Raw genomic sequence first — 22505 nt, forward strand, 5'->3', positions numbered from 1 at the left:
AACTAAACCAGGACACCACAACCTCTGCCCACACTGCCTCTCCCCGAGGTGCCTCAGGACCGGGTTCCTGCTTCCCGGCTGCAGCCCTGGGCTGGGGAAGGGATGGAGGAGAGGAAGCGCTTCCTCTTGGCCGCTCTCCTCCCCGCGCTGCTCATTAAGTGCCTCCTAATTAGCGCCTGGGAGGCTAATGGCGCACGGACTACAACTCCCGGCGTGCCCCGCGGCGGCCGCTACATCCGGGTCCCCGCTCCCTCCCCCCCTCCCTTTTCTCCTCTGGGCATTTCCTGCCTCAACCGAACCCTACGCAGCTCAGCGCTGCCGTGAGTGACTGGCGCGGTGTCCAATAGGAAGCGACAAGCGGGCGGCGCCGGCCAATAGGAAAGCGCGGGGCGGGCGGTGGCGGCAGTGGGCGGGCTGAGGCGCGGCGGCTCCTCAGGGCGGGCGGCGGCGAAGATGGTAGGAGCGGTGCTACCCCCCCTTCCTCCTTACACCCCCGAAATGGCGGCGGTTCCGACCCGGTTCGGCCTGGCCAGAGCTCCCCGGGGGGTTCTGCTGCTGGATGGGGCAGTGAGGCGCGGCCAACGGGGACCCACGGCCGCCTCCGGCCCTGCAGGGCCCCACAGGCGTCCCCGCCCCGGGGCCTGGGTGGAGGTGGGGGGGGGGGGAGGGCGAGGATCCCCCGGTTGAATCGGGGGGGGGTTGGGGGTGGGTGAGGATTTTGGGGTGCGGGGGTTGTTCAGCATCTTAAGATAGGGGGGTGCCGATCCCCTGGGGGTGGAGGAGGAGGAGGAGGAGGTGGGTTCGGGGCACCCTGAGCTGGGCCTGCATCCCTTTGGCGGGGGTGGGGGGGGAAGGGGAGGGTTCCCCCGTTTTGTGGGGGTGTTTCAGGGCTGTTCCCCGCCGTGCTGGAGGGGGAGACCCCCGGGGGTCTTCCCCACCCTTAGGGCTGGGGTAGTGCCGGGCTGGGGGGTTTAATGCTCGGCTCCCCCCTCCCCCTCTAAGGCTGAGGAGCTGGAGGGGGGAATGGGAGCAGCCCTGAGGTGCCCAGAGCTTGGGGTTGCTCAGTCCTTGCTGTGCCCCCTCAGCAGTGACAGAGCCTGGGTGGCAGCTGTCACAGCCACTCCCAACCTCCCTTATTAATGAATAAGAGGAATTTTTGGAGGAAGAGGCTTTTCCTTCTGCCCCTCAGTCACCAAGGGACGAGCAGGGAGGTCCCAGAGCCCTCTCGGGGTATTCCCAGAGCTGTGTTTGGGGTTTTCCTCCAGCCCACAGCCTCCTGCACCCTGCTGGGGCAGAGCCCAGGTGCTGGGCCTCGTGGTGCTGAGCCTTGTGACCCCAGTTCCTTCCTAAAGCTGAGAATGGGAGGGCTCGACGTGGCCTCTGGGGCTTTTTTGTCCCCCCCCTTTCTGCCTTCAGATGAGGGCTGGCACCATCCTAGGAAGCTGAGCACCCCATGGGAGCAGTGGCTGCCTCTCAGCATCACTCCCCAAGTCACAGAAGGAACCATGATGCTCTCTGAGGCTGCATAATTGTTTTGTTGGGTTTGTTTGGGTTTTTTTTTTTTTGGGGGGGGGGGTGAGGGGGTTGCTTTTCCTGAAAGCAGACAAGTCATCTGCTTGGTTTGAGTGCTGTTTTGGTTTTTGTTTTTTTCCCCTTCCAGACAGGAGGCTCCAGGCTGGCTTGGCCAGGGTGCTCTTTCCATGGTTAAAGAGTGGCAGGAGGCAGTGGGAGGGTGGGGGGAGGTTTTTTTTTTTAGGGGGGGTGAGGCTGTGACTGAGGTTTGCAAACACAGCCCCAACCTCCTGGGGCTGCCTTGGAGTCTTGGCTCCTTTTCAGCCTCCAGGGATAAGGCTTTGGGTAATCCCCTCCCCTGGGGAAGTGGCTTTGGTGCTTTCCTGAGGTGGTGGCAGCAGAAATTTTCGGGGGGAAGGGGGAGTTTTGGGGCAACTGCTGTCCCCAGAGCAGGAAAAGTGGTGGCCAAGAGCTGGGGACCACTGGTGGTGTCACCTGAGCAGAGGAACTTCCCTCCTTCCCACTTGGCTGCTTTGTATCCCCCTTCCAGTTGAAATTTGGGGAAATTTGGGGCTCTACATGAAAACCAATCCAGTCCCTGGCTGCCTCTGTCTGGATTGGGCTGGGTCACTTTGTCATAAAAAAACAAACAAACAAACCAAAACCTGATGGGATGCTTTGAAAAACCTAAGGGGGTGTTTTTAAGGCCTCCTGAACAGGGCAGTGTAATTCCCAGTTCTGAAATCCAGGGATATGTGGATGAAAAGTGAGCTCAGCCAGGATCCAGGCGTTTCCCAGGGATGGATTTTTCCCTGGAAAACTCTGCAGGGAAATTGTGTTGGTCCCATGGGGAGGGGTAGGACAGAAAAGAACAATTTAAACTCCCAGGCCAGTGTTTTTAAGCAAGATGGAGTTCTAAAAACCAGGGGGAAAAGGGGAAAAGGAGATTTTGGGGTAAAATTCTTGTTAAGAAATGTGAAGAGAATTTGCCTTCCAGCCTGGCAGTTTGGGGGCAGCATTGGCTCTTGGTTTGTTGCTTCTCAGACTGAAATTAAGGATTTTCTCCTCTCCTTTTCAAACTCCTCATGCCAAAGGTGATGTGTAGCCATTTCCCCTTACTTTTAAAGGACCTGTGGGGTATTTTCCTTTGGCTCTGCCACCCCAACCAACTTCTGAGCTCTTTTCTCCTCCTAATATTCCTCCTTGGGCACTTTAGGGAGGGAAACTCCTCTTCCATGCTGCTACAGCTTCATGATTTAGCCAAAAACTTTGCTGCCCTGTGCAGCCAGCAGTTTGATTCTGCTCTGACCCCTTCCATCCAAACTTGGGGTGATTATTTTTGGCATTAAACTTGGGATTATTATTATTATTATTGGCATTGAATTTGGGATTATTATTATTACTGGCATTATTATTATTATTATTTTGACTGTCCTGGTGGCCTTGCCATGTGCTACACAAAAAAAAAAAAAAAGCTGGGCCAGGCTGAGAAGTGTTGCCAGGAGGATTCTTCTTGCTCTGTGGAACCAGCCCTTGGTTTGGGCCAAAAAACCAGGGAAATGGGGAAGGGAAAGAGCAGGAAGGTTGAGGTGGGATCTGAGGCCTTGGTTGGGGTGGACCAAGAGTTTCTGGTGTGGGGAATTCTCTGCTCATCAGGGTTGGGCTCAGACCCCCTCACCCTGGGGACACTCACCTCTTTTTATGCCCCAAAGAGGTTTCATTAGGCAATTTCCTAACTGAATTAATGAATTAATGAACTTCTGGGGGGTCGAGAGGCTGAGGGGGAGGGGGGGATGTGTCCCAACTGACCAGGAGAGTGTTGGAGTCCTGGCAGCAGCCCTGGAGCTGAAGGACCTGAGCATCTCCTTTAAGAATCATCCCCAAGGAACCAGAAAATCCCTTTTTTCCCTCCCTCACCTCTTTCTTTCTTGCCATTTGTCTCTTTTTAGGCTGATTTTTTGAAAGGTTTACCAGTCTACAACAAAAGCAACTTCAGCAGATTCCATGCAGACTCTGTATGTAAAGCATCAGTAAGTGCTGCCACCTCCTGGGGAATATTTTTTTTTGGGGATGGGGAGGGAATACCCCAAAGGGTGCTGGAGGGCAAGAAAATCAGTCTCGTTCTGAATAAAAGCAGGCTGGGCCCATCAGGAGTTGAGCTTGGGAGGGAAACACTTCTGTTGGGTGGTGAGGAGTTTGTCCTCCCAGCTTCCACCCTCTGCTCCTGGCTTTACATTAATGCCCCAAAAACATCCAAATATTCTTTTTTTTATTATTTTCCCCATAGATATATCTTTTAAGCAGCTGCAGTGTCGTGCCACAGGGCAGCACATGAGTTTGCAGCCTGTGTTGATGAGGGGCTTTTGCTTGCTTGGGCTTTTTTTTTGCCACTCTGTGGTGTAACTCTTCACTTCTCCCACAGAACAGACGACCCTCTGTTTATCTTCCCACCAGAGAGTACCCATCTGAACAAAGTAAGTCTGCCCTGCTCAACTTGAGCCTTTTCCTGACTTTCTGCTGCTAAAAATCTGCTCTGCACCTCATCTCAGCCAGGCAGAAAGGGACCTGGGAGAGTCTGGATTGCCAGGAGGGTGACCATGAGCCAGCAGTGTGCCCAGGTGGCCAAGAAGGCCAATGGCATCCTGGGCTGGCTCAGGAACAGCGTGGCCAGCAGGTCCAGGGAAGGGATTCTGCCCCTGTGCTCAGCTCTGGGGAGGCCACAGCTTGAGTCCTGTGTCCAGTTCTGGGGCCCCTCAGCTCAGGAAGGAGATTGAGGTGCTGGAGCAGGTCCAGAGAAGAGCAAGGAGGCTGTGAAGGGATCCAGCAGAATTCCTGTGAGGAAGGGCTGAGGGAGCTGGGGGTGTTGAGGCTGGAGAAGAGGAGGCTCAGGGGAGACCTCATCACTCTCTCCAACTCCCTGAAAGGAGGTTGGAGCCAGGGGGGGGTTGGGCTCTTTTCCCAGGCAACTCTCAGCAAGACAAGAGGGCAGGGTCTCAAGTTGTGCCAGGGGAGGTTTAGGTTGGAGATGAGAAAGAATTTCTTTCTGGAGAGGGTGATCAGGCATTGGAATGGGCTGCCCAGGGAAGTAGTGGATTCTCCGTGTCTGGAGATCTTTCCAAAGAGCCTGGATGTGGCACTGAGTGCCATGGGCTGGGAACCACGGGGGGAGTGGATCAAGGGTTGGACTTGATGATCTGTGAGTTCCCTTCCAACCCAGCCCATTCTATGATTCTGTGATTCCTCTGCCTCAGCCTTCAGCTCAGGTGACACTGCTGAGCTGTCACCCTGCTGGCTGGCTGCTGCTTGGGTTTTGGTGCTTTTCTCCTGTCTTTTTTTTTCTTTCTTTTTCAGAAGGCCCATGCTTGGTGTGTGATGTAATGTAGAAATTATTCAAATGTCTTCTTTAAAATGACCTCAGTGTTTTTCTCTCTCTTTTTTCCTTTTTTCCCCCTGGCAGTCATAGTAACAGAAAAGACAAATATTCTTTTGCGTTATTTACATCAGCAGTGGGACAAAAAGGTACAGTCCTGTTTTCTGAATGTTATCATCTGCTTAAAATTGTTTTGTCTTGATTTCCTGACCCCAACCAAAATATTGACTTAATATTCATTAAGAGAAAGTGATCCAGTCCTTGTGATCCACACTCCAGGGCAAAGAGGAGGCACAGCTCTGCTTTTCAAAAGCTATTTTATTGTTTTCCTTCCAGCCTGCAGGACATGAACTCAGTGTTTAGTCTAGAAGGTAGGAAGCTGCAGTTCCTATCTCCTGCACTTTTCCTTTGTGACCTTGGCAAATGGGTCTCCCTGTGCCTCAGTTTCTCTGTTCCAGCCAGGGTAAAGCTCTTCTCACCTCCCAGGGCAGTTGGGAGAAACCTCCTGAGGTTGTGTGAGTGCCTCGGGTGGAAAAGCAGAGCTGTCCCTTGAGGAACACCCAGAGCTGGAACTGGAGGTGTGGAAACCTGGGGTGGGAGGACTCAGAAGAAGGTGAGGGCTTTTAGGGAGTGAGGATGTGGAAGCAGTGAGTGGGATTGTGGCCAGAGGCTGCTGGAGAAGGAAAATCACCAGGAATTTTGAGGCTGAAAAGAGTTTTTGTACCTGACAGAGCTTGGGGGGAGTTTAAAGTTCACTCAGAGCAGTGGGAAAGAGGATGTTGCTTTTGTTTTTTTTCTTGGTTGGTTGGTTGAGATCTGTAGATAGCAGGTGCTGAGATCAGTGGTGGTTTAGTCCCACCCACAGATCTGAAGGACAAAACTTTGAGTTTTGGTTAAACCCTCCCCAATCCTACTCCCAGCCTTGGCCCTTGGGTCCCTGCAGCACTTTGTTCCAGGCAGGGACTCTGGGGGCAGAAACTTAAGCAAAAAGTGAAGCAAACCCTTGTTCTCCTGACACCAGGAGCTCCCACCAGAAGCTGAGGTTTTGGGGGAATTTCACTCTGGTTTTCTCTGTCCCAGCAGAATGCAGCAAAGAAGAGAGATCAGGAGCAAGTGGAAATAGAAGGTGAGAACTCAGCACCACCCCGGAAAATCGCTCGGACAGACAGCCAGGACATGAACGAGGACACTTAGACTCTTGGCTTTCTCCTCTCCTACCTTGCAGGCACTTCTTGTTTTGTCTCAAAAGTGTGTAAATTTTTTGCCCCCATCTCTCACCCCTCCACTCTGCAGCCCAAACCACTTCTGACTTCATAGGAGCCAATGTATTTATTTTTTTTTTGGTTGGTTGTTTTTTTTTCCTCTCCATTCTTTTTTTTTTATTTATGCTACTGAGCAGTGGTGGAACAGTCCAATCAGTGATGTAGAATAACCTTAGTTCCTCCTTTCTACAAAAAAAAAATACACACTGTCACTTTCACAGGTTTTGTTGAATCTGTTACCAAATTTATGATTTATGGGAGATTATTAATTATGCCAGATTTCTGGGAGCCTGGGTGGGAGATGTGGGCTACAGCAGAGCCCTGCAGTGGGGCAGGCTTTGCCACTTGTCATCTTACACCTGGTTAACTCTTTTTGGGGTTTTTTTGGGTTTTTTTTTTGGATGTGCTCCACAGTTTGGAGCTCCACTGTTTGTGGTTTTTTTTTTCCCAATATTCTGAAACTGGTACCATATTTAAAAACCCCCAAATAATGGAAAAAAACCCCAAAACCCCAACCCCTGGGTGTCATTTAGGGGGTTACCTTGATCTTAGCAACCACTTTGTCACCTCCCCCTCCCAGTTGTGTTCTCACCCATCCCATCTGCATCCCTGGGGATGGAGAACTCCAGGGAAAACTCTTCCCTTGCTCTTCACATTCTCACTGCCTCTTGCTTTTGAGTGGACTTCCAACTTCTCCGTGGGAATCAGAGGATCCTCTTCTCCTCCTCTTGTCAGTGGCTGATGGGATGGAGCTGGGATGGCTGGAGGAAGCCTGGAGCCCCTCAGCAGATGGATCCCTGCCCCCCCCTGCCCCCAGGTGCTGAAAAACGGGAATCTTCTGTGTGGAATGGAGCCCAGGGCTTGGAGATGATCCCAATCTGAGCTTCCATGGTCTCTGCTGAAGACCAATCCCCTTTGGACTGGGAGAGTTCAGTGCCTCTTGCCCTTCACCAGCTCTTCAGTGGAGACCCCCAGAGCCCCCAGGAGGGGTTGGATGCAGAGACTGAAAGGAGAGGAAGCCCTGAGGGGCTGCAGAGGGGTGGCTTAGTCATGATGTTCTGTCTGCTTTCCATTAGGAGCTGACTTCACACTGTGCTAGTTAAAATCGTTGCATTTAGAGCTGTGGATTTGTTGTTTGGGGTTTTTTTTTCTTTTTTTTTCTTTAATTAATTTTTTTGCCTCCTTCACAAATCCCAAACCCCAAGAAATGGCACGGGCGTTGCTCAAGAGAGCTCCTGGACGAGCCTCGTGGTGGCCACCAGCTTTGAGGGTTTCTGCCATCCCTTTCCCCATGGTGTCTTCAGCTTTTTGGGGCTGAAGGGAGCGAAGGAAACAAAAAGAGAAAGGAGACAAAACTTTTCCTCACCACCTTTTGCTGGAAGGCAAAACCTCGGGAAGAGCCAGGCCAGGACTCACCTTGCCAAGCACCCGGAGACGGCGGCTTGAACACCAAGTGCTCCAACACCAAAAACATTGGATCTGCCTCCAGGAAACAACAAAAACCAAACAACAGCACCCCGTTTTTTTCCCCCAACTTACCAGAATGCTGTCAAAAATGCCAACTGTGTTGGTGAGGATGAAACCCTGGGGGGTTTTGGGTGATCTGGTGACGCCGAGGATTCGAGCGCGCGCCGTGGGCTGGAGGTGCCCCCGGTGCATCCAGCCTGGTGGGGAGCAGCTGGAGAAACCTTTTGAAGAGCTGTGAGGTCCCAGAAGAGGAAGGAGCTGTGGGAAGCTGTGACCAATGTGTGTGTTGAGCAGAGCTGGGGAGCTGCAGCCTTGCAGTGATGTTTTGTGCTTTTTTTCACGTTGTATGATGCTGTGTAATCCCCAGCAAGGGCTGAGCTTTGCTGACTTCTCTGCTAGCCAGAGCCTTGTACTATTAAAGAGAGCTGGCAGCTCCTTCCCCTTGTAAACCCCTGTCTTTTGTCTTTTTAAACAACAACAACAAGAAAATCTTGGGTTTTTTTCTTTTTTTTGGAAGCCTCAGAGATGGTTCAGGTGTTCTTGAGGAGGTGAAAGGAAGTTGCCTTTTTCAGGTAGTTTGGAACAAGTCCAAGGGACGTGGCACTGAGTGGTTGGTTTTGCTTTGGTGGCCCTGGATGAGGATTTAATGCTCACAAGTGAGTCTATCTGCATCCCATCTGATCAAAAATGAGCAATCCCATCCTTCCTCCTTCCTTCTCCAACTCTTCCCACACTGCTGCTGCCTCGGGAATGTTCTCCTCCACCTCCTGCACTCTGATCCTCTCTTGTCTCTTTAAGACATGGTAAGTGTGTCAGCTTTCAGCCTTGCCTGGAGGATGAGATTTGCCTAACTGTGACTTTCTGGTGCCTTAGTGCATTGAAAACATCAACAAAAATGTTTAAAAAAAAAAAACCCAACCAAACCCCAAGCCCTGGGTTTGCTGTCTGTAACACCGAGCTCCTCTGACTTCCAACTCTTGTTACAAAAGTGACTGAGTGACCCTCAGGGTTTTTTGTTTGGTTTTTTTTTGTACCTCTCTGCCTGGTATTTCTATTGTTTCTCTTACCACTGTATACTACAGCTTTGGGTTTTTCTAATGAAAACTTGAGCTATTTGTCAGAGGTGAGAACTTGGAGGGGGTTTCAGCCTTTGCTCCGAGGTCGGAACAGCAGAAATCTGTCTTGATGCCCTGAGTCCACCTGGGAGCAGCCCCTTCCAGAGGGTTGTCCTGTTGTGAAACAGCTGGAGCTTGTGCCTGCTGTGAGCAGTTAGATAGAGGAATATTTAAATATTAGAACAAGAAAATTAGAATATTACCAAGTCAGGCACTGCCTTTTTCTAACACAAAACCAGTGCCTGGTCTGCAGGGGAACTCAAATATGGGGTTGGGTTAATGCTTGATATGGAGCATCACTTGGTAATTTTTTTTTTTTAGAGGAGGAATTGTTCAAAATACTTGTGGAAGAGTTTAGGGAGGGAAATATGGAAAAAAAGAGTAAACTTGACCAAGTTTTTTCAGTTCACAGGTAACGTGTCCAGCCAGCAGAGCCTCTCTGGGTGTGTTTGTGTTGATGGCAACTCCTGGAGTTTGCAGGGTGGTTTGGTTTTGTTCCAGTGTGTCCAGTCAGGTAACCTTGGCCCCTCCAGCCTCTCCAAGGTGTTTCCTCTTTCTGGCCTTGGGAGTTATTTTCAGGTCCCTCAGCTCCACCTCCAGCCTCGGAGCAGGGGGTTGAGATCTCCCAGGATTTTTTTTCCAACCTGGGAAATGCAGAACCTGGCTGGAAGGTCTTGAGAAGCTGGGCAGGACTCTTAGCAAAGCTGCTGGGTGTTCACAAAAAGTGTTTTTTCCAAGTTCTGCTCCAGAGAACAGGGAGAGGCAGGAGGGATCCCATCAGATCTGAAAACTTCAGCTCTTTCCCAGCAGAGTATTTGAGGTGAGCAGAAGTTTTTAGACGTTTCCCACGAAGCTGCATTTACAGTCTAAGAGGATGAGACTTAGAATCATTTAGGTAGGAAAATCTGATTTTTCCTTTTTAAATAGACTGAATTTTCTCAGCCTTGCCAAAGGGGGTAGCACCCACCAGCTGGGTGCTGCTGCTGAGCCAGGTTCTGCTGGGTCCAAGGAGCACCCTGGGGCATCTGCTGAGCCCCCACGTGTGGCCTGGGGTGGGGAAGGCTGAAATTTGGAGGAGAATTGGCTGGAAAATGGGTTTCCTTCCCTCTCCAGCCCATGCCTTATGCAGCAGGTCAGTTCTGGGGGGGTTGGGCTGTTTCCTCAGAGGGAAGTTTTCAAGGTGCTGGATGCCAAGCTTAAAATGTTGACTCTTTACCAAGTACTTACAACTTGAAAACTTCTTTTTCTTTTTGTGAGCTCCTTGACACTGGCCTTAAGGGCAAAGATAGAGCAGGAATCTGGGATTTTTTCTAACACTGCAGCTCTCAGCTGTCACCACTTCCTTGCATGTTTGTTGGCTGTATTTTTCAAGGTGTTTTTTGGTTGTTTTTTTTTTTAAAGATTGTATATCCACACTTGGAAAACTTGGTTTTCCTGGATTAATGAGGTCAGGCTGGCAGCAGAGGAATTGTGCAGCACACTGACCATGACCAGAGGGGCTCCAGCTCATCTCTCCTTCTGTTTCCTATTTTTTTTAATTATTTTATTTTTTGTGAAGTGTAACAGAGCTCATCCCAAAACCCATGTGCTGAGTTATATCTTCTATTTTAAAACAAATGTGTCATCTCCAGAGCTCCGTGGCAGGGAGGAGAGGTAGGACTCCTGGCACCTTTTTTTTTTTTAAATTTATTTTATTTTTTTTTTTAACTCCTGGGAGAAATCAAAACATCTTGTAGAGATTGCAAAAGCAGAACTTAGCCTGCAGGGAGGGAGAGCTTTGGAGCTGAAACAAAGGAATGGAATTCCAGCTTTCAAGTTAGCACTGAAGTTCTGGTTTTAAAGGCAAAAAATTCCACTTTGTCCCCAAATCCTCTCCCCCACAACTGCTTCTCCCTCCTCCTCTCAGCACCCCCAACCCCAGCCTTGAGCTCCTCTTCCTTCCAACTTCTCTTTGCCACTTGAATTTTCCTCTTTTGCAGAAATTTGGGCTGCTGGGGCAGGGAGAAGGGGGGGGGTTGTTTGGGGTTCTTTTTTTCCCTCCCTCCCCCCCAAAAAAAAGTATTTTTGGCAGGAGGGCTGCCCTGCTGGAGAGACTGTAAATACCCTGTCAGGTGAATGCCATGGCCATGGGATTTATTTTTTATTTTTATTTTTTTTGGTTGTTTTTTTGGCATTTCTTTGGAAACTCTTCCATGTTTGATACTGTGGAAAATAAATTTGCAGAATTTAGAGGATTTTCAGAACTTTCTTTGTTCTTCCTCCCCTACCTCTGACACCTCCTTGGCACCGAGCAGCACCTGGGGGCAGAGGGCTCTGAAGGGTGACACTGTCCCCAAATGTCCCTTTCCACCTTCCCCCAAGGGACAGGAGACCTCGAGCCTCATCCCCTGAACCCCCAAACCCCAATAATTCCAACTACACCTCGGGCTTGTTGAAATAGATTATTATTTTTTTTTTTTAATTCTTCTTATTTTTATTGCATTTCTGCAGGTTTTACAAAAATATGACAAAATAAATTAAAAAGAAATAAATAACCCCCTTCATCCCTCTTGAATTCCTGAAGAAACAGAACACAGCAAAGGGAAAAAGACCAAACCAAGGTAGCTCCTTCCTCATCTCAGAGACACCTGGGGGGGTGGCTGCTTGCAGAAATCATTTTTGTAGAGAAATGCTTAAAAACAGCCTGGGCTGGGGGGGTCTGAGCAGCAGGAGACACCTCCCCCCCTCTGCCCTTCCCCTCTGGCAGGTCAGGAGGAGATGGGAGCAGAGAGGAGGGAGAAATGGGAGGAGAAAAAATTCCCTTTAGGAGCAGAACGGGGAAGAGATGAGAGGTTGGCCCCGAGATGAAATTAAATGGAAAAGAGGGATCTGCCCCCCCTGCCAGCACCCAGCACCCTGACAGCACCCTGGGACCCCCAGGGGCAGTGGGGGGGGGGGTGACCCAGCCCCCCCCCTCATTTTTTTGCCCTCTTCTTGCTGCTGCTGCTCCAGGCTCTGGTTCTGGTTCTCCTTCCCCTTGGATTTGCCCCAGGAGGAAGGGGAGGAGGGGGCACCTGGGGGTCCTGAGGGGGTGGGGGGGACACAGTAAAGTTTGGGGATCTTGTTCCCCCTCCCCCTGGGGGTGAGGGGTCCTGGAGAGCAGCCTTGGAGCCCCCCACCCAGGGGGGCTGAAGCCTTCACCTTCTCCTGCCCTTATTGCTCTGTAAAAATGGCTTAATTCAGACAAAAAAAAAAAAAGAATTAATAATATAAAAAATAATTACACGATGTCTGGAAAGAGCTGGAGGAGGGGGGGGCAACCTGACATTTTCTGGGGAGAAAGTCGGGGACGTGGCCCCTGCCTGGGCCAGGCACAGTGATGGGGCAGCCCCCCCCCCCCCCCCTTTTCCCCTTGTAGCCCCCTCCCCAGCTTCCTTTGGAAATGTTTGGTGGGCAGAGAGCAGAGCTGGGGGGCAGGGGCAGGGCCGGGTGTCACCCCCACCCTGTCCCGTCCCCCCCCCCCGAAGCAAAGCAGCACCCAAGCTGCAAGAAGCCCCCTCCCCGCAGCCCCCTCCCCACGGGGCTGCTAAAGCACAGAGGAGCCCCGGCCATGGCCAAAACCTTCCCCCCCCGGCCCCCCCCGGCAGAAGCGAAGCTGCTCCCACCCCCCAACCCGCCCCCCCCAGCCCCAAATCCTTCTCCAGGTCCGTGTGTGAGCGTCTTATTGCAAAATAATTCCAAAAATCCAGCGGGGAGGGGCCGGGCCGGGCCCCTCCCGGCGGTGCCACCTCCTCCTCCGCTGGCAGATGAAGAAGGGGACGCGGTCGCTCTCGCGTTGGGGTTTGCTCTGGGGTTTTTTTGGGGTTTTTTTTTAGTGCAAGAACTGCTGCCCATGCTCTGGGGGGTCCAGGCGGCTGGCACCGACCCCCAGCTTCTCTCCTGGATCTCCGGGCTTTGGGGCAGGAAAAGGTCCCGGTGCTGGGATGGAAAATCCAGGGGGATTTTTTGTTGTTCTTCCATCCCGGTGCTGGGATGGATCCAAGTGGGACGGGGACAGGACAGGACACGGGTGACACCCCGGGTGATGGCTCTCGGGCTGTAGGCACGGGTGAATCGGGCTCCTCTCCCAGCCCCGTGGGTGATGCCCCGTGGCTCTGGGTGACACCCGTGGGTCGACCCGCGGCGTCTTCCCTGTGCCGACTCCCGGGATGCTGGAGGAGGAGGAATCCCAGCGGGATGCTCCGTGCTGCCGCGGTCTCCTTGCTGCGGGATGCGGCCGGAACCACCCCCCGAACCCCCCCGGCCTGGGGACAAGGGGACACGAGGGGAGGTGGCAGAGGGGGACGGTGCCAACGCCGGCAGCCGGCGGGCTCATCCCTGCGGCGGGGGATGGAGAGAGGGTGAGGGCGTCCGCAGGGGACCCCAAAAAGTCCACTCAGAGTCTGTGGCCCCCGCTCTCCTCCTCTGCCTGGCTCTCCGGCTCCTCTCGGCTCCCTTCCTCCGGCATCCCGTTGAGATGGGACTTGCTGGGGGCCGCCCTCTCCCCCGCCTCCGCCGAGGTGCCGGGCCGGGGCTGGGGGGAGGAGGTGGCCCCGGTCCCGTTGCCCCCCGTCCCTTCCGATTTGCCGAAGTTGAAGAGTTTGCCGGGATTGAACGGCTTGGTGGGCGATTGGACCTTCTCGGTCCCGGCGTCCCGCTTAGTTTCGGGGGATTTCAGGAATTTGAAGCTGAGGAAACCGGGGAGTTTGTTCTCCGTGGGCGACTGGGGGGACCTGGAGGTGGCCGTGCCGCCGGCCCCCCCGGAGAGGAACTTGCCCTGCAGGGGGATGATCTGCTTTAACTTCATCACGTTGTTGGTAGCCAGGAGGGAGCTGGGTCTTTTGGGTTTATCGGACCCGTGGGAAGAAGAACCCCCGGAGCTTTTCCCTTTGCTCTGGCTCTTCTCCTGAGCCGGGTCCTGCCCGGCAGCCTCGGGTTTGGTTTCGTCTCGGGTCGCCTCCCGTTCCCGGCGCGCTTGGTACTCGGCGTGGCGCTGCCGCTCCTCCTCCTCCCTCTTCCTCCTCTGCTGCTGCTGGAAGTGGTGCTGTGCCTGCCGCTCGTGCTTCTGCCAACGGGGACCCCATCACACCTCGGGGACACCCACCAGGAACGGCTCCCTGCTTGGTTCCCCCCCCCCAAAAAAAAAAAAAGCTCCCACCTACCTTGAAGGCCTCGCGGCGCTGATATTCCAGCTTGGCCATCTCCTCAGCCACCCAGGCAGGAATGTCAGGGATGGCCACTTGGATGATGTACTTCAAGAAGAGGGCTAAGTGCTGCAGGGACACACAGACACAGGGCTGGCTGAGCATCCCAAACACCCAAAAAGGGATTGGGAAGGGTGAAGAGACCACGTGGGAACACCCGGAGGGGTTCTGGGCAGCACCCACCACCCGCAGCGGAGACCCCTGGAAGGGGAAGTCTGCAGGAGCTCTTGGCTGAGCCAGGACAAGACCAGGAGAGCCTAAAATGGCAGAAGGTGATGGAGCAGGGACCCTACCTCCAGCACCACCACAGAGATGATGGCTCCCTCGGGGCTGAGCCAGGGGAACAGGCGCTGGAGCTGCCCACACTGGGCGATCAGGTAGCAGTTGACCACGATGGCCAAGACACCCATGGCCTCCATCACCTTCTGCAAAGAATGATGGGGCCAGGGGTGAGTCCCCGGTCAGATGGGCTCCCACCCAAGCCCCCCCTCACCCCCAGACCCACCTGCCACTGCCCAATGCTCTCCACCCGTTGGCCAAAGGGACGCTGCAGCCCCGTGCAGAGTTTGAAGGCATCGCTGCGGATCTCGATGACGTTGTTCACCAGGGCACACATGGCTGCCAGGGGGAAGGCAGAGGAGAAGAGCACCACGTAGCCAAACTGGATGAACATCTCCTGGTAGTCCTGGAAGGTGTCCTGAGGAGGAAGAGGAAGAGCAGCTTGGAAAGGGGTTGGGGGTTCTGTGGCAACCCCACCAGCTCCATCTTCCCAGGGCTGCTCACCTCGTACTTCTTCATGCAGCTCTCCACCTCCGCCTGAGTCAGCTGCGTGGAGTAATCCTCCTCCGGGGGGTCGATCCAGGAGGCCCGGTTGCGTTTCCTCCCTTCTTCCTCCCCTTCTTCCTCCTCCTCCTCCTCTTTGCCCTCCGCCCCTCTTCTCCTCCGGCCCGCTCGCGGAGCCGCCGCCGGTTCCAGCGCTTTGCCGGGGCTGCCGGACAGACCTTCGGCTTCTTCCTCCTCCTCCTCGCACAGCTCGAAGACGGCGGCGGGGTCCATCCCTTTCTCCACCATGGTGGGGCTGCCCTCCTCCAGGAAGCTCTCCTCCTCGGGACCCCCGGGCTCCCCCCCACGCCGCTCCCCCCTCTCGATGAAGCTCACCTTCTTCAGCTTCAACCCGCAATCCAGGGCGCTCTCCTCCTCCGAATCTGATTCGCGACGCTCTTCCTCCTCCTCCTCTTCCTCCGGTACCCCGCACCCACCGTTCAGACATTTCTTGTCCCCCCGGGACCTTTCGGAAGGGGCCGGGGGGTGGCGGCGGGGGGCGAGCAGCTGGAGGATGGCATTAGCCACCTGGCGGAGGCTGCGGAGGTCGAGGTCCCCCCGGCGCAGGCGTCGGTAGAGATGGGGTTGGGAAACCTCCCGGACGTTCTGCAGGAACTGGCGAGTGATGAGCAGGGTGGCCAGCATCTGCACAAGGGACACGGGGCAGCAGGAGCTGTCACCCAAAGGAGGAGACAACACCCGACCCGTCCCTGCATCCCCCTTGCCTGGGGTGTCACCAACCTCCTGTCACCCACCCACCTAACCACCCCCCCACCCCCCCAGACGTCGGTGGGAGGGGATGGGAGGGGATGGGAGGGGAGGGGATGGGATGGGATGGGATGGGGTGGGGTGGGGTGGGGTGGGGTGGTGCCACCTCCAGCCAGAGCAGAGCCAGGTCTGGGGACACCCCTGTCCCTCCCTGGAGGTGTGGGGGTGTTGTAGGGGTCACGAGATGGGGGTGCAATGGGTTCCCATCCCCCCGCCCCCCTCCCTGCTCCTACTTTGGATACTCCCAGCTTCCAGCAAAAGCCCAGGAGGCCCTTAAAGAAGATGAGGGAGAGGTGGAGGTGGAGGAGGATGAAGGGGAGGAGAGCCTCTTTGAGCTGACGCGTGAGGCTTTGGGAGAGAGAGAAGATGAGCAGGAGCTGTGGAGGGGACAGAAGAAGAGACAGACACAGAGAGAGAGACCGTGAACAGGGGCAGGAGGGGGGGGTCCGGCCGGGAGCTCAGCAGCTGGTGGGGGGGGGATGCAGGGATACCAGGGGGACAGGAAGGGCTGGGGGGGGGGATGTGGTGGTGGTGGTGAAGGGGATGGTGGGAGGACTGGGTTGAGGACATCTGTCTGTCCATCTGAGCCATGCTGGGGGGGGGCTCAGCCAGCCCCACCTCCCCCCGGCACAGCCCCCTCACCTCCTTCAGCCTCTCCATGTCTTTGAGGTAGAAACCGATGTAGAAAAGACTCAGGTATGAGTTTACAAACTGAAACTGAGCATGGGGGGGAAGGAGTGTGACTCCGGGTTGTCCGAGGGACCCCCCCCACACGCTTTGTGTCCCCTCCAGCACCCCCAGCCCCCTCTCACCAGGACAATTTTGATGATGAGGTGTTTCTCGTAGGCACTCTGCAGGCGATAATTCTCTGCAAAAACAGAATTTGGGGGGGGGAGTGTTCAGGAGGGTTGGTCCCAGCACCCATCACCCACCCACCACCCCCCCCCTGCCCTGGGTGCCACCCCCACGCACCCATATCGTTCAACCAGTAGGCAATCTTCTTGTAAACCTCGTCACAGGCGGTGACAATGGCAGCCAGGATGATTTTGGGGAGGAACCGGATGATTCGGGGCAGCTCCTGGATGCTCAGCACAAACTCCTGCAGGGACAGGGAGGGGTTAGGGACAGGGGAAAGGGACTGGAAAACCGGGGTGGAGACAAACAGACACTGAAAAGGACTCACCTGGAGCTGGAAGCAGCCCAGCATGAGGAGGAAGACGCAGGAGAGGCAGGCGAGGCAGACGGGGAGGCTGACCAGGCACTGGAAGAGCAACCTCTTCCAGGGTGGGTAATAAAACTCCTCGGCACTGGTCACCGGGCTGATCCTCTTCACACCCTAATTTTGGGGTGGGGGACACACACACCACAGTATGTGACCCTCCCCACAGCCCCACGGGATCCCCCCCGTGAGCCCGGCACCACTGGGACCCTCCTGATGGCTCCCAGGTGAGAATTCTCTGCACTGTGGGGTCACGGGAGGGGTGTGGTGTGTGTAGGGGACAACTTTGGGGACAACTCCCCCACCCCCACCAAGGGCTCACCCTGAACTGGGGCCGTGGCTCCTCGATGGACTCAGCCGGGGTGTCCAAGGTCCCCCACTTGTAGGCGAACTCAGCCCCGCGGCGTTTCCACTCCTCCAGGAAGAGGGTGGACCAAATGACATTGAAGATGGCAAAGACCACGCAGCAGATGTCCTGGCTGGTCTGCAGGATGGATGTCACCCAGGTCTGTCCCCTCCTATCCCCGACACATTCTCTCCCAAACAGCCCTGGGGACCCACACGGCCCCAAACCCACAGACTCGGGGCCTCCCGGCATTGCTCGCATTAACAATTAGAGAATCAAAGCAGCAAACCCCAGAGCAAAGAGGGATGGAAAGTCCCCCAAAAGGTGAGGATTTCCCCCATTTCCCAGCTCCTCTCACCTGGTCACTCTCCGTGAAGGTGTAGAGGAGGGAGCCAAAGACAGCAGGGTACACCATGGCCGAGGTGTAGAAACCCAACCAGGCGAAGTACATGGCGATTTTCACCCCAAAGTAGTCACAGATCTCATCTGGGGGGGACCAAGGGAAGGGCACGAGCCTTTTAGAGCCACGACCTTTTTAGGATCCCCCCCTGGGTCACCTCCCAGCCCCTCACCGAGAGGCTGAGCCTCGCAGACCGCCTGCACCCAGGACTTCATCAGCCTCTTGAGGATCCTCTGCTCGTGCAGGGGGAAGACCTGCTGGATGACACCACGGGCAGCCAGCTCAGGGACTGCGCCGTGGGGCAGGGGGTGAGGGACAAGCTGGGGGGTGTGGGGACACCGCCAGCCCTCCGTGGTGTGTCCCCTCCCCCCGTGGTGTCCCCACTCACTGATGGGCTGTCCCTCCAGGAAATGGATGTTGTGCAGCGACTCGCCCTGCTTGGCCCGCAGGTTCTCCAGCCAGTACCTGATGATGTTTTGCCGTTCCTGGGGCACCACAGAGAGGTTGAGCCTAATGGGGGTGGTGGGGACGCTCCCACTGCCCACCCCCCAGCCCCTCTCCTCCCACATCTCTGCTCTGTTCCCTCCCCTCCCCAGATCCACCCTGAGCCCAGGCTTGGAGCGGTCCCCAGGTGGCTTGGGGCTCCCCCTGATCCTCTTCTTCAGCTGGGGAGGGGGACAGGACCTGCCTGCCCCACAGCCCTGCATCCCCATCCTGCATCCCTGTCCCACAGCCCTGCATCCCCACATCCCTGTCCATCCCTTTCCTGTCCCATGTCCCCCCACACCCCACCTGAGAGGTGAAGAAGTAGAGCTCATTCTCGATGTTCTCGTAGATGTAATCCTCCTCACAGGAGAAGCTCCTCATGCCCCCCCCAAACTCGGCTTTCACCGGCTTCCTCAGCCCGATCTCATCAGCACCACGCAGCAAACTGCAGGGGGAGGGGACAGGGCTGGGGACACGGGGCCCGAGGGGGGGGAGGGAGAGAGCCTGGGGAGAGGGCAGCTGGGGACCTCACCTCTCGTAGGTGGCGGTGACAAAGAAGGCGTAGACACGGGTGTGCTTGTGGTGCCTGACCTGGACGATGAGCTCGGGGATGCCCAGACGGATGTGGTTGAGGAGCCAGAGAAGTGTGTGGTCATCTGTGGTGTCTGCATGGTGCTGCTCAGCATGGGCTGTGTCCCCCAGCACTGTCCCCATCCCTCTCTGTGTCCCCCATCCCATCCCATCCCATCCCATCCCATCCCATCCCATCCCATCCCTGTCTCCATCCCTCCCCATATCCCCCACCCCCACAGCAGCTCCATGCCACCATCCCAGTGCCCCCCACTGTCCCCAGCAGCCTATCCCACCCCTGTCCCCCTCCTGCCCCACATCCCCCAGGAGATCCCATCCCTGTCCCCATCCCTCTCCAGGTTCCCTATCCCATCCCATCCCACCTCACCCCATCCCATCCCATCCCATCCCATCCCATCCCATCCCATCCCATCCCTGTCCCCATCCCACCCTGTCCCCATCCCTCCCTGCATCCCCCATCCCCACGACAGCTCCCTGCCACCATCCCAGTGCTCCCCACTGTCCCCAGCAGCCCTGTCCCCGCTTTTCCCCCTCTCTCCCTACCCGGGAAGGTCATGAGCACGTCGCAGTTCTCCGTGGGCACCGTCTTCATCCAGGCCTTGTGGGACATGATGTAACGCCCGGCCTGGAGCAGCCGCTTCCCGAAGAGTTTATCTGTCAGAGGAGGGAGGGGTAAAGGAGGGGAGGGGTCCGGGGAGGGATGAGCAACCACCGAGAATCCCCCCCCAACCCTGGGAGCCGGACCCCCAAACCCCAATATTCAGCTCCCGGTGCCCGGGAGAGGTGCAGGGACACCCGGTGCTGGCTGTCCCCATGGGTGGCGGTGGCAGCGGGTCATGGTCCCTGCCTGCTGACGCTGTCCCCGGATTGGGTTTCTCCGCCGACAGCCCAAAAAAAAAAAAAAAAAAATCCCCAACAGCTGCCGGGGAGGAGCCGGTGGCTCCGCCACCCCCCCCCCGCCCCCTCAAAACCCTGGGGTGATGGGTGCCGTGGGGTGCCCCCCTGCAGCCCACCCCTCACACCCCCCGAGCCGCTCACCCCTCGGCAGGGCCGGGATCTTGTTGCAGGGGGTGGGAAACGGCAGGAAAAATGAGGGGGGGGGGAGGGAGCGAACGGGAAAAAAAAGAAAGAAAACCAAAAAAAAAAAAAAGCAGCAGCTCCGTTGCCATGGAAACGGGGGGAGGCCTCGCGCCGCCGCGGCAAGGCGGGATGGGGACGGTCCCCAGGGTCCCCTCGTCATCCCTCGGCGGGGGTCTGGTCCAGGGACACGGTCCCTTGTCCCCCCTTGCAGGGTGACAACGCCTTGGGGACACCCTGCACCCCTCCCCCCGTCCCCGACCGAGCGCACCCCAAAACGCTGCCCGGAGAGGGCAGGGAGGCTCAGGATGAGGCTCCTCGAGGGTGCTGGGGTGGGTGCAGCCCCCTCCCCCCGCGGGACCCCCCGTGCTTTCTGCCCCACGCCGGCAGCGCGCCCTGCCACCTGCCTTGCCTCAGTTTCCCCTCCTGAAGCAGGGTGGTGGCAGAGGCAGGAAGGGGCGGGGGGAACCGATGCCCAAGCGAGGTCACAGCCCCTCCCGACTGCCCCAGGGTTGGGCCGGTCCCGGAAGAGGGGCTGACACCGGGACCGGCAGTCCCCGTACAACAGGAAATGCCGAACCCGCTCCACCGGCTCATCCTGGGGATGTCCCCCGGTTCCTGCAGCTCCCGGACCCCCCTGGACCCCTCCCCTGGGTTGGGGGTGCAGAACAGGGACCCCCACACCCCCCAAAAAAAACCTCCGCCAGCCGGGCTGAGACCTGACAAACTCATCGCCGCGGTTCGGTCCCGGGCGAGCGGCGGGGCCGGTACCAACCCAAATGTGGGCCCGATCCTGCCCGCCCACCCCGCTGCCCGGTGCCGGTGGGTACTGTGGTGCTGCCGGGTGGGTGGGCTCCACCACCCGGGGTTATTTAGGCCCTGCTGGGCGTGAGGGGGGGGCGGCGAGTCACGACACGGCCACGAGTCACGACACGGCACGACATGGCCCGGCACGACTCAAGCATGGCACGGCATGTTGTGGCACGGCACAGCACTGTATGGCACGGCACGACATGGCACGAGATGTCACGATATCATATAAGATATGACACGATATGACACGGCACGGGGTGCAAACCAGGGCAGTGGCAGGGGAGTGGGTGCCCACGCGGGTGGGTGCCCACCCAAGTCCTCTGCTCAGGCTGCAGGAAGAGTTTGCTCCCACCCAAGGTCAAGGGAAAAACCGCGGCTGAGCCACAGAAGAGTCCCCAGCACCCCCGTGTGTCCCCCCCCCAACTCCAGCCTAGCACGGGGGGGGGCGGACCCTTCTCACCCTCTGCATTCACCGAGTCCTTGTCACCCTGCTGCCAGCCCCCTTCTGTCACCCTCTGCCTTCACCCAACCACAAGGAGGGCTTTGCCAGGATGGAGCCCCCCAAACCCTCTGCGTGTCCACCCCCCCCGTGTCCCCGCAGCCCCCCGCCCTCCCGGGCCGTGCCGCTCACCTTGGCTCCCCGGGATAAGGTCACCGGAGCTGCAGCACCGCGGGACCGGCGCTGCCCCCCCACCCAGCACAGCCCGCGGGCGCCGGGGACTCGGGGAGCGGCCATGTCACTTGCCACGGGTGGCCGCATCCCCGGGGGTGACACACACACACGCACAAAGTGGGTCACCCTCCCCGCCCCGTCCCCCATCCCCTCCCTGATTCCACTCAGATGCGCAGCGGGCGGCAGGCCCTGCCCTGGGGGTCGGGGACCCCCCCCAATCGGGCCACGAGGATGTCACCTGCGCCCGGGGGACACACGGGGGAGGATCCCAAACCCAGCTTGGGGACCCCAACTCAAAGCCCCCGTCTACCCTGTGGGACACGGAGCTGATTGAGGGGCGTGGGGGGCACGGGCCAGTCCTGGGGGGGCAACGGGACCCTCCTGGGGTCCGGAGGTGACACGGAGGTGCGTGGCCCCGGTGCTGGGGGGGTCTCTAGTGCGTCCTGGGGACACAGACCTGTGCGTGGGCCCCATCCCGGGGCGGGGGGGACGACACACCAGTAGGGTGGGGGGGAGTTGTGGACGCAGAGCCCCAATTCCCGAAGAAGCGGGTGCAGGACTTGGAGCCTCGGGGTGGGGGGGGGGGGTGGAGAAGTCCTGGGGGGTTCGCAGCCCCCTTCGGGGGGGTGCTCAGAGCCCCAGCGGGGTGCACGGTCCCCCTCGCCCCCGGGGAGCCGCATCCCGGCCGAGCCCCGCCGCATCCAGCCGCAGGGAGCGGCCCCCCCGCACCGCCCCCCCCGCAGCCACCGCCCGCAGCCCCGACTCGACCCGAGGGGGCCGCCCCCCCCCCCTCCCCTCCCCCTCCTCCTTTCCCCTCTCCCGTTACCCCCCCTACCCAGGACGCCGGTCGGAGCCGCCGGTTCCGTTCGTTCCTCTCCGGCCGGGGCCCGCCGGGACCGATCGCCGTCCTCGGGCATCGTGCGGGGGGGTCGGCGGCGGGGGCCGGTGCATGAGGACCACCGAGGCTCCAGGCACGGAACCGGTACCGGGGCCGGTACCGGGGCCGCCGCCGCCGCCGCCACCGGGCGGGAGGAGGGACAAAGGCGGCGGAGCGGAGCGAGGCGCTCCCGGCCCCTTTAATTGTCTGGTTGGCCGCCGTCTCCCCAGCGCCGGTCGCAAAGGCCACGCGTGTCCGGCCGCGCCCCGTGGGGTGGTCCTGCGGGGGGGGGGGACGACCACGGGGGTGTCCCCCCCACACACCGTGGGGGTCGGAGCATCCCGGCCACAACATCGCCCCTCAATCCCCCCTGCCCAGGGGCTGCCCTGGCCGCAGCATCCCCCCCCCGGGGCTGTCTCACGTCCCCAGCATCCCCCAACCCCCCCATCCCGGGCTGCCCCATGTCCCCAGCATCCCCTCTCGCC

At 57.7% G+C, this 22505-nt stretch overlaps 2 protein-coding genes across 6 annotated transcripts; one reads left to right on the top strand and one right to left on the bottom strand.

The window, feature by feature from the left end:
• The first annotated feature begins 418 nt into the window (after positions 1–418).
• Positions 419–10960, top strand: DDA1 (DET1 and DDB1 associated 1). The gene is made up of 5 exons (XM_030466614.1): positions 419–456; positions 3462–3542; positions 3935–3986; positions 4970–5031; positions 5966–10960. The coding sequence occupies exons 1-5, from the start codon at positions 454–456 to the stop codon at positions 6074–6076; spliced, it is 309 nt and encodes a 102-aa protein (XP_030322474.1). The 5' UTR covers positions 419–453; the 3' UTR covers positions 6077–10960.
• Positions 10961–12558: 1598 nt separating this feature from the next.
• Positions 12559–22400, bottom strand: ANO8 (anoctamin 8). Of its 5 annotated transcripts, none has more exons than XM_030466594.1 (18): positions 21979–22400; positions 19124–19234; positions 18522–18654; positions 18296–18434; positions 17892–17988; positions 17676–17792; positions 17462–17589; positions 17080–17172; positions 16722–16874; positions 16511–16637; positions 16351–16406; positions 16181–16255; positions 15772–15915; positions 14732–15415; positions 14454–14645; positions 14242–14373; positions 13907–14017; positions 12559–13809 (listed from the first exon to the last, which is right to left on the bottom strand). In XM_030466594.1, exons 1-18 carry the CDS (start codon positions 22058–22060, stop codon positions 13141–13143), a joined length of 3243 nt encoding a protein of 1080 aa, XP_030322454.1. In that variant the 5' UTR covers positions 22061–22400; the 3' UTR covers positions 12559–13140. The 5 variants fall into 5 exon arrangements, with proteins under 5 accessions (XP_030322454.1, XP_030322453.1, XP_030322452.1 ...); XM_030466593.1 differs by having other exon boundaries at positions 12559–13806; positions 17080–17241; XM_030466592.1 differs by having other exon boundaries at positions 17080–17241.
• Between the last annotated feature and the right edge of the window lie 105 nt (positions 22401–22505).

This window comes from Calypte anna, chromosome 28 (genome assembly GCF_003957555.1).
Source record: "Calypte anna isolate BGI_N300 chromosome 28, bCalAnn1_v1.p, whole genome shotgun sequence".
Taxonomy (NCBI): Eukaryota; Metazoa; Chordata; class Aves; order Apodiformes; family Trochilidae; genus Calypte; species Calypte anna.